This window comes from Theobroma cacao, chromosome 4, assembly GCF_053813885.1.
Source record: "Theobroma cacao isolate CCN51 chromosome 4, ASM5381388v1, whole genome shotgun sequence".
In the NCBI taxonomy this organism is placed as follows: Eukaryota; Viridiplantae; Streptophyta; class Magnoliopsida; order Malvales; family Malvaceae; genus Theobroma; species Theobroma cacao.
In genome coordinates, this window is record NC_142642.1 from 40,432,161 (window position 1) to 40,442,935 (window position 10,775).

Below are 10,775 nucleotides of genomic sequence, written 5' to 3' on the forward strand. Positions count from 1 at the left end.
ATAAATATTATTATTAAATGATTTAATCGGTTGAACCTTATAGAATCCTATTTTGTTTTCTTATAATTTACCTCTTATCCGTAGACCTGCACCTGTCACTTGCAAATGGCATAGTGTACACGCAATCCAAGACATAAGCAGATAGCCCTTCTAAGACCAAACTGAACTCAAAAGATCTCTGTTCTTTTTTCTTGTTTTCCTCAAACTAAACCCTGGAAAAACAAAAAACAAGAATAATGGGCCAATCCTCGTCGGAGAAACTAATCCTTGTGAACCGCGAACCCGATGGGATCGCCACCATCACCATCAACCGACCTGCATCTCTCAACTCTTTGACTCGGCCCATGATAACAGACCTGGCCCAGGCTTTCAAGGCCCTCGGAAGAGACGACTCGGTGCGGGTCATCATCCTTTCCGGCTCTGGGCGGGCGTTCTGCTCAGGCGTGGACTTGACGGTGGCACAGGAAGTTTTCAAGGGTGACGTCAAGGACCCGGAGTCAGATCCTGTTTTTCAGATGGAACTGTGTCCCAAACCCATTATCGGAGCTATCAACGGGTTCGCCGTGACTGCTGGGTTCGAGATCTCGTTAACTTGTGATATTGTGGTCGCCGCTAAAGGAGCCAAATTCATGGATACCCATGCCAGGTTCAATCTTTTCTTTTTTTTCCTTAAAGGTAGGATTAAATGCATTCATGTGTTGATTTCGTGCCTTTGAAAACTGTTGTTTGTAGATTTGGGATATTTCCATCATGGGGTTTATCCCAGAAGCTTCCACGCATCATAGGACCCAACAAGGCTCGTGAAGTATCGTTAACAGCCATGCCTTTGACAGCTGAGCAGGCTGAGAAGTTGGGGTTTGTGAATTATGTCGTCGATGAAAGTGAATTGTTGAAGAAAGCTCGACAACTTGCAGGAGCAATTGTGAAGAATAACCAAGACATGGTTGTCAGGTACAAGTCTGTGATCAATGATGGATTCAAGTTGGATCTCCATCACGCTCTCGCTCTGGAGAAGGTAATTCATTTTTAATCTTATGTATCAAGCATAAGTTGGTTAAGGTTTTGAGGATTGTATTTTCATAGTGTCAAATCATATCATTCCTTAGTTTTACACAGAGATGGACTTGGTTATTCGCAATCATAGCTTCAAGTTGTTCTGGTTTGCAAAACAAAGGCAAACTCAGAAACAGTTTGCATTATGGCTAAGCCCTTTGTAAGTTTGTGCATCTGCCAAATGAGTTGGGTCTTCACATTACCTTTAAAAGAAGGAGCTTTGGCAGCTTTTGTCGATATGCCAACAGCATCTTACTAATTATGAGGATGAGGGTCCTATGTTTTCCTTCCCTTTCTTCATTTACCCCGTTTTTATTCCTTGAAGGCCACGACTTTTCCTTTCTTTCTCGGATCTCTAAGAACGTTGTTCACCAATCAGGACTGATAGACATGTACTTTTCAGCCATAGAGATTTGAAGGGATTATGGGAAGTCAATGAAAGAACCGACCAGAGCAGTCGGCGCATGGATTGAGGCTGATTATGAACATTCTTTAAAATTTATTTGATCTTTTATGCATATTCATGGTAATGTTCTCATTTTCTTTTCCAGGAGAGGGCTCATAAGTATTACGATGGAATGACCACAGAGCAGTTTAAGAAGATGCAGGAATTCATAGCTGGACGGAATTCCAAGAAACGATCTTCCAAGTTGTAATCTATGGAAATTCTTTTCTTCCTGCTTAGTCACTGTTGTAAAACCAAAATGTTAGAGCCACCTAAGCTGGAGGAAAATAAAATGAATAAATAAATTCTTGGTTGCAGCTAAAGCCTGCTCTTTCAATTACATAAAAATTTGCTCTGCCAAAACTTGAATGTAGAAGTTTGGTTTTCAACACAGAAACATGCTAATTTAAATTCTTTTTTTCTTTTTATCTTCAATCTTTCTCATTGCTTTTAATTACATTTATTTATGCCAATTTTGAATTCAAACCAATTCTTGGTTAGTAGCCCCTCGAACAAGTGAAATTCTTCAGGGAATTGACCTCACTATGAAAATCTTGGAATTGTCCCTAAAAACCAAAAGGTGGATATACCCAAACCTCCACCACCCTTCTACTTGGTTTGGGCTTATTGAACTTTTTCAGTTAAAAAAAAAAACATATTAATTAATTAATTATAAAAATGAAATCCTCAGAGTCCTAGATGAACTGAAACCCGTAAAAACCACATTAAGGCTGTTACAAAAAAGATTACGAGGTCAGGGAACTGGTTTTCTTCAACTCTAGACGCTTCTCAAGGGCGGCAGACATCAGTAAAAGGAGCAGCAATCCTGAACCAATGGCTTCAGGTATTCTTTCAACTCACTTGTAAACTTCCTTTACATTCACCTGCTAGAGCTATATCTTCCGTTTTGGCAGATTTCTTAATGTTTGTAAGAAAGATGGTTTGATTAAAATTGGGTGGACAAAGTTTCATCTGTGAATCAAATCACAAACTTCTACAGTCGAACTGTCAAGAGTAATTTGTTTCTTCTTGTTGATCTGTATGCATATAGGGCTGCAGCAAGTTGGGGTAAAGTTCAAGCAGTTCGATTATGTAACTGATTTCTCAGATCATTTTTACCATTTGCGTGCCATGTCAAAGAAGAGTAACGTCAACGACGGTAAAGTGCATAACAAGAATTCTGTAAACAGGATCATGAAAGAGTGGGAGATTCTGGAGAAGCATCTCCCGGAATCAATCTTTGTGAGGGTCTACGAAGGAAGAATTGATCTGCTCAGGGCCGCGATCATTGGTGCTGAAAAGACTCCTTATCACCATGGCCTCTTTTTCTTTGATATTTTATTCCCTTCCGATTACCCCAACAAGCCTCCGAAAGTACGTTACCATTCGTTCGGCCTCAGATTGAACCCCAATCTGTATGGCGACGGCTTCGTGTGTTTGAGCTTGCTCAACACTTGGGTAGGGCACGAGACTGAGATGTGGGACACTCTTAACTCAACGATTCTTCAGGTTTTGCTTTCTCTCCAGGGGCTTGTGCTTAACGAGAAACCTTACTACAACGAGCCTGGAGCTAAACCAGCTTGGTCCTGGGAAAATTACAATGCAGATGTTTTCACATTGTCTTGCAAGACAATGCTCTTCCTGCTCCACAACCCGCTCAGGAACTTCGAGGCGATCATTGCTGCACATTTTCGTGAGCACGGAAGCACTATATTAAGAGCTTGCATTGCTTATAGAGAGTGTCGCGTTTGCATCGGCTTCTTCAACGGTGATGATTCTAACGCACCATCTTCTAAGAAAAAAATCAGGATATCAAAGAAATTTAAGAACTCCATGGACGAGCTCTATCCCAATCTTTTCGAGGCCTTCAATGGAATCGGAGCCCCTCTGCAAAACCTGCCTGAAAAGCTAATGAATGATATTGACATTCAACAAAAGCCAGTGAAAGGTATTATCAGCAGATTAAAAACTTTTTGGGAAGCGATCATGAGTTATTAGATAGCAGAAAAGAAAGGGGCGACCGATGTCTATTAAAACTGGTAGGCAACACAGTATCTTTACTAGATTAGTCATCTCATCTTTTCTTTTGGTCTTTTAGTACTCAATTTGTAGGATTATCAATCGTTATTCCGGGCTGGTAACTGCTGGTTAAAATTTTCTTTCTCTTAGAGTTTATGTATGCATTTTGAGATGTGGAGAGCTTTGTGTTTTCTTCCTCCATGGGTGAATAGCCTTAATCTGACTACGAGTCTAATCAGAAAATTTCATAAAGATTGGAACGGAATGTTTCGGTGCACTATACCTCATGAAAATACACGTCAAGCAAAGCAGAATTTCATGTGCACGGTACCAATCTTTCCTGAGCATGCGTCATGTAACAGTATTTAAAAGCTTTGCATTTTCTTAAATTCCTTGGTAGCAAATCAAAAATGAAGACTAGCTAGGCTCATCTTGTTATGGTCAGGGCTACCTTTAACTCTCTCTTCCATGGAGCTATTTGGTATTTTAACCAAAGGAGAACAAAGCAATAGACAGCGAAAAGTGAAAGCAATAAAGACTCCTTCGAAATGAAATTTAGTTCTTTTAACTGTTTTATTAGGGTATATGAGTAAGGTTTACAGTAGCTAACCCCTTCTAAGTGATCACGCATATTAATAAAGAAAAAGTTGAGTGCTATCCAACAATAATTGTCTTTTTCGCTGACACATATGGAATTCTGCACGTCAAAGTCTACCTAAGCAGCACTCTCTTGTAGAACATTTGGCCTATGGGATCAGCCGTGCTTTAACTTTGTTCAAGGAAAGGATGGCAGAAAATACCAGGGGAGTTTGCTTTAATATAACTAACCCAAAACACTTTCCTAAAGGAAGCCTAATTACTGTGTTTCAAGGCGCAGAAAAGGTCTAGACAAACAGATGCTCGCACGACATGATGTTCTTGATTATATGGCACTTTGGGTTGGGTCTCTCTTTTAAGGCCAATATATGCATACAAAAGATCAAACCAATTACTTAGTAAAGAGATAGAAGCACATAAAGAAATAAAAGGTAAAGAAGCTGCAGCTAGGCTGACGGTAACATTATTTTCCATGTGCAAACAGAAGATTAGTTTAAGCAAGAACAAGCGTTTACTCGCACGTGAATTTCTACCTCTTCTATTATTTATCCCAACCTCTTCTACCTTTTTTTACCATTTACAAACATAGACTCAGATGGGCAATGGTTTTCTTTTTTATTATTAGTAAATCTTTGTTTTTTACCTTCATCTGATATGTTAGAAGTCACTTTTTTTGTATTCTTTCAGACGTAAAACCTACTGCAGGTAAGTTACAACTTTACACATAAAAAACAGGCTACTTTTTTTTTTTCTTTGGAAATTTGTAACATCCTGGAAGGGCCATGTGAAGTTCACAAGAGCATTGCTCGAAACTGCCAAGGGACAAGCAAAGAAAGCTGAAGCGCCAGGAACGTATAGCGATGGAAATGGTCAATAAAATATAAAACCGAAGTGCTGATTCTCATCAGTTTCCACTGATGTAAAGTATATTCTTTATGAATTGCTTGGGCAAAATCCAAACGGCACGTCTCTACGGGTAAAAATCTTGGGTGCATGGTTGTTTGATTCTATGCTTCGCATCTCCATGATCAACACGGCATCATTGATCTGGATTAAGTTGCTTTGATCAACGGTTCAAATGGACCCACTTTACTACTTTCCGCAATCCTCTCTAAGGGGCCACAATAAGGTTGCTTTACAATCAGACACCATCGAATCAAAGTACTCTATATGAAAATCACCGTCCATTTTCAGCTGTTGGGACCCAGTTCCTTGTAAAATAAAGAAAAAAACAAAGCTTGTCCGTTGCTTTTGATAATAAAACTCTCATAGTCATCTCTGTCACAAAAAAATCCCATGAAACTACAAAATCATGGCGCTTTCAGTTCACTCCATGTCCCAAAATGGCAGCTGCGAAGTGGAAGAAATCGACGTCTTCCGCCAGTTTGACGTCGTGTCAGATGACTCCGACCATTACTTCCTCAACTCCAAGTCCAAAACCAAATCCGCCCAACCGGATCCCATCGCCAACGCATCGAGCGGGGTCCACAAGAAGATCATGCAAGAATGGAGAATCCTGGAAAAAAGCCTCCCAGAGTCCATCATCGTACGCGTCTACGAGAAACGCCTCGATCTCTTACGAGCTGCAATCGTCGGGGCAGCAGGTACTCCGTACCACGACGGGCTCTTTTTCTTCGACTTAGCATTTCCGCCTGATTATCCGACTAAACCTCCCCTTGTCCATTACCGATCTTTCGGGCTCCGGATCAACCCGAACTTGTATGCAAACGGCCGGGTCTGTTTGAGTTTGATCAACACCTGGAGTGGTAGAAAGAGTGAGAAATGGAACCCCAAAGAGTCGACCGTGCTTCAGGTTTTGGTTTCCATCCAAGCTTTGGTTCTTAACGAGAAGCCTTACTTTAACGAGCCGGGTCATGGGATTTGGCCTGGGAAGACCATCTGGGAAAAAAAATCTGCTGCTTATAACGAGGATGTTTTTGTGATGTCTTGCAAGAAGATGTTGTTTCTAATGAGGAAGCCTCCCAAGAATTTTGAAGGTTTCGTTGTTGGGCATTTCAGAGAGCGTGGGAGCTCGATCCTGTTGGCTTGCAAGAGTTACGCAAACGGAAGTGTCAAAGTTGGGTACTTCAAAAACGATGGCCCTGCAGGAACATCATCAGCTGATTTTCCTTCTGGGAGTTTTGATGTGTCTGAGAGATTCAAAGGGTATCTGAAACAGTTATACCCGGAGCTGGCTGCAGCGTTTCTCAAGGCTGGGGCTTCTTTGGGGAACTCCATCGAACAATTGAATGTCGAGGAGAAGAAGAAGAAGAAGAAACCGAAGTCGTCCAAGAAGCAGGTCACTGAGACGAGAGCCAGAAAGACGGGTGGAGTTGCTAGGAGGCTGTTGGGGAAGTTAAAGAAGGTTTTCGGACAGAAACTTGGCGGAACCGGTAGCATCAATGTGATCAAAAAGTAGAGACTTTGATTGGTTATTCACGTATATAATTCACTAACGGGTGATTTTACAGCAAATGATGGGGTGATTTGTTAAAAGGTTTAGAACACTTTCTTCTTTCGATGGTACATAAAGAACTTGATGTGTTGGTCAAAAAGCTTCGTTAATCAATTGTTCATGAGTCTAATTTTATGGCAGCTGGTTTTCCTTTTTTCCTTTTGAATGCTTAATCAAGTGCTAAATCAAGCATGTCCTACATGGTTTTCATTTTCCAACTGTTTATTAGAAAGATAAATTAGATCAGAAACCTGCAATTTGAAAACGTATGATGAATGAAAGCATTAATTTTTACAAATTCAACCGTTAAAATCATTTCCTTAGGGAAGCATATGTTGAAGTTAAAGACTAGTTTAGCACTGCATTTGTTGTTTTAATTAACTTTTAAATCTTAATACAATTCCTAATAAATGAAGAAAAAATAAAAGAAAATAGAAATTTCAAACCCCACAAGTCCACAACCAAGTTAATACTGCCATTGGAGATGAGAGGAAGATGGAAGAAGTTAAGATACCAAATGCAGAAAGCCAGTTTGTCTGGAACTTATTTTAGGGGTACGTTGCTTTTTCAGGTTCTGCAACATTTGGAAGTCTTTATGGTCCAGAATCAGACTGGGCCATGGGATATTTATTCTTGTATCTGCTTTTAGTCCAAATATGTGCCGTAATATGACTAACGGGTAAAGTATTTGTTAATTTTAAAATATTTATATTAAATTAATTATAAAATTTAATATTTATATTTATTTTATCACGATTAACAATAAATTATTACAAATTCAATTAAAAACTTGAGTCCATTTATTTACTTAAAAAAATTAATACTCATGTTTTATTTTATAACGGTTAACAATAAACTATTATGATTCAATTAAAGCTTGAATTCGTTTATTTATTTAAAAATTATGTGATCTCGTGTTGTAAAATACAATCTGACGTTAGTTTAATAATAAAAAATAAAATTTAATCATGTTTAAGTTATTGAGGTGAGGTGGCATTTTATCTAGTCATAAAGTGAACTTTCAAATTGAAAGGTGAGTCTAGACCTTTAGGTGAGATAGAGTATCTATTAGAGAGTAGAATCATCAATTATAACTTGATTTAAGATTAAGCATTTGATCCATTTCGATTTTAAAATTTAAAAGATTGAATCAATCAAATAATCTAAATTGATTTATCTTGATTTGTTCAATGGATTATTTCATTTTGAATGAGATATATTTAAAATATATTATAACTAATCATTTGATTGATTCGATTGTAAGTTTTAGATATCAAAAATTGACTGAATATATTATCCCTTTTAAACAGTTAATATCAAAATTAAAAAAAAAAAAGATCTGAAATAATCGAATTCAATTGATTTTTTCGATTTAAACCGATTAATGTTCATCCTTAAGTTGATTCAACAAACCCAAATGTTCAGAAGGAGCCCAAACCAAATCCCGTGGGCTGTGACTTGCAAATAACACTTTGAATTCAAGGCCCATGTTGACCAATCCAAGTTGGTCGCGATCGGGACCACTACCTTTCAAAGAAGAGTAGGCCTACTGGCCTCGAATTGCTAGAGTTCTAGCTACTAGCCAATGACCACACCGCAGCTGCAATATTTATAAAAAAAAAAAAAAAAAAAAAAAACCGGGCTGCATCCAAAGAAAACTACCCTACCTTAGCACAAACACAAGGAAGTATCGGATTGTTAAGCATCTGATATGCATATTTTGATACCTCGAATGTCATCAAATTGATCCCATTTTCTTGGCGTTACGATGTTACGGCTACGATGGCTGCGGGAACCAGGCATCGAGCTGGACGGTGCCATGGCGTAACATTATCTTGGCGCGAGATTGATTTTGGTTTTTTCGCAGCGTCCCCTAAATGTGATGCACGATTGACACAATTAGAGAAATGAAAATCCAATGACAAAATTTGACAAATTTCCCTGTGGGAATCGACCCCACTGAAGAAAACTACGGAGACAAGAACTGTGTTGTTGAAAACAATTGACAGTGGACCATTGGCAAAGTCAATTTTATGTCATTTTCTTGTTTATATGGCATGCAGGCTAAAAAAGTGTTGGCAGCCCACCCACTTTCTTTCAGGAGTTTGAAAGTTCTTAAAGCCAGAATGAAAATGCCGAAGTAAGAACAGAGAGACTTGTCTAGGCAAATGAGCAAAAGAGTGTTGAGTGCCATCTAGCTCGAAAAAAAGGCAGGTTCGATATCTGACGGCGAATAGTAACATGAGCCCAATATCCAGGATCAGGGATGGCTTAAAAATGGCCTTATTTAACACTATGGCCTTGGACACTTCCACCTGATTAATTACTAGGATTCTCACTATCTCTTATCTTAAATTCGAACAAAAGTGAGCTTTCACAATCCGTAATAAGGCATGTTGGTTTTAAAATCATCTAAAATAATGAATTTTTATTATTGGTTGATTTCATTTTCATATAAAGTCTTTCAAAACTGATTAGACTTATTAGTATTATGCCTTGTTTCTCAATCTCATGGCATTCCTTCATAACTCGTCATGTCATGTCATGTCATGAATTTCATGATTGTATTTGGTGCAGGTTTCTAGATCTATAGGCGATGTTTATATGAAACATGCGCGGTATGACAGGGAACTAATTAATGGAAAATTCAGACTTCCTGAACCAATGAACAAGCCTATATTGAGTGCGAACCCAACTATTATTTCTCATGTTCTCCAACCAAATGATGCTTTCCTTATACTTGCATCTGATGGCCTATGGGAACACTTGAGCAATGAAAAAGCTGTGGATATTGTCCACAATCATCCACGTGCAGTAAGATTTTGTCCTTATTTTCTATGCTTATTGAAGGCATAATTTCTTGCACAATAGCTTTTGCGTTTTCACGCCATATGCTCTAGGCACTAGATGTCCTGCAAATTCCAAAATTCATTAGGAGAGACTTCTTGATGTCTTTGCATTCTATGGTTGGTGTTGATACAGAATTTCAATTTTCTGATCATTATGTGGCCAACCCCATTTCTGATTCCATTGTTATTGATACTGAACTGCTTTTTCGTGGTCTTTGGTTGACAATTTGTTGTTAACTCCCTCTCTGACTCAGTGTGTTAGAATCTTCCTCCTTCTACCCCTCTTTTAGACACAACAGAATATGCAATTTTAGCTGGCTTGTAAATCGCTAATTTGTGTTCATTTTGTGATCATATTGATTCTAAATTTTTGTTTATCTTCATTTATGAATTCCTCTTTTTACAAATTCCATGCTTTATCGAGCCAGTTAAACTACTATTTCTCGTTTACCATTCACAAAATGAATCGCTTCTAGTCAAGTTTTATTAGGATATGAGAATTACTCATATGGTTTTTAAGGTGTTGCTCATGAACCTCTATAAATGCAGGGGAGTGCCGAAAGGTTGGTCATGGTTGCCCTACAAGAAGCAGCCAGAAAACGAGAAATGAAATACTCAGGTCCTTCGGAAGATTGGCAAGAAGGTTCGACGCCATTTTCACGACGATATAAACTGTTATAGTGTTATTCTTTAATCATGATCTTATATCCAGAGGTGCAGTCCAAGACCCTCTAGTATCCAATCGAAACGTACTGGAACACAGGTAATTCATAATACCAAATTGATTTTCTGCTTCCTCTGGTTTTTCCCAAACCCTCAAAGAACTGCACTACACCAACAGAAGCCATTTTTATGGTGCACCGGTGGACCTCTGCACTGATGTAGCGGGATGCATTGCTTGAATACTGATATAGAGAGAACACTTGTTTTAAGAGGATTCAAAATTTGTAAAATGTTAAAAGAGTGTAACCTCCATTTACTGCAAATTCTATGTAATTCCTCAGTATAATCTAATTAAATGCATGCGGTCTTTGATTCAAGGTCAGTAATAATTTAGCTTTTAGGTCAATACATGCTTTGTTCTCTTTGGTTTATTGGATTTCATGGTTTTGTTTTACCAAAAGTTCTCACAGTTTGACAGTATGAATAGTTAAATATTCAGTTTTATTTTAATACATAATCAATGTGAGATTCACGATTTTTTTCAAAATTGTGACATCCTTCTACTTAATTGCAAGTTGCAACCAGGCATGTCAAGATTTGTGACAATATTTGCACATCTTGTGAGCAAGGTTAACTGTTTTGCATATCAACATTAATGGGGTTAAACAGGTCAACTGTCTGCATGTCAACATGA

At 38.3% G+C, this 10,775-nt stretch overlaps 3 protein-coding genes and 1 pseudogene across 3 annotated transcripts; all 4 read left to right on the forward strand.

Annotated features, from left to right (window-relative positions):
* The first annotated feature begins 111 nt into the window (after nucleotides 1–111).
* ECHIA (enoyl-CoA hydratase/isomerase A) lies at nucleotides 112–1,821 on the forward strand. The gene is made up of 3 exons (XM_007035760.3): nucleotides 112–646; nucleotides 733–1,015; nucleotides 1,605–1,821. Exons 1-3 carry the CDS (start codon nucleotides 237–239, stop codon nucleotides 1,707–1,709), a joined length of 798 nt encoding a protein of 265 aa, XP_007035822.3. The 5' UTR covers nucleotides 112–236; the 3' UTR covers nucleotides 1,710–1,821.
* Nucleotides 1,822–1,975: 154 nt separating this feature from the next.
* LOC18603667 (putative ubiquitin-conjugating enzyme E2 38) lies at nucleotides 1,976–3,782 on the forward strand. Its single transcript, XM_007035761.3, has 2 exons — nucleotides 1,976–2,342; nucleotides 2,550–3,782. Exons 1-2 carry the CDS (start codon nucleotides 2,333–2,335, stop codon nucleotides 3,494–3,496), a joined length of 957 nt encoding a protein of 318 aa, XP_007035823.3. The 5' UTR covers nucleotides 1,976–2,332; the 3' UTR covers nucleotides 3,497–3,782.
* A 1,599-nt stretch (nucleotides 3,783–5,381) lies between these two features.
* LOC18603668 (putative ubiquitin-conjugating enzyme E2 38 pseudogene) lies at nucleotides 5,382–6,742 on the forward strand (annotated as a pseudogene).
* Nucleotides 6,743–9,134: 2,392 nt separating this feature from the next.
* On the forward strand, nucleotides 9,135–10,185 carry LOC18603669 (putative protein phosphatase 2C 42; the record flags this gene model as incomplete). Its single annotated transcript, XM_018119144.2, is given in 4 exon segments — nucleotides 9,135–9,383; nucleotides 9,968–10,039; nucleotides 10,041–10,088; nucleotides 10,090–10,185. Coding segments are annotated over 4 exon segments (465 nt in total), but the record flags the coding sequence as incomplete, so codon positions are not given.
* Nucleotides 10,186–10,775: the final 590 nt, after the last annotated feature.

Excerpts from the sequence above, each read along its gene's own strand:
- ECHIA (XM_007035760.3), top strand. The coding sequence starts at position 237 with ATGGGCCAATCCTCGTCGGAGAAACTAATCCTTGTGAACCGCGAACCC. Across the intron at positions 647-732 it reads TTCATGGATACCCATGCCAG|ATTTGGGATATTTCCATCAT; the intron begins GTTCAATCTTTT and ends TGTTGTTTGTAG. Across the intron at positions 1,016-1,604 it reads ACGCTCTCGCTCTGGAGAAG|GAGAGGGCTCATAAGTATTA; the intron begins GTAATTCATTTT and ends TTTCTTTTCCAG.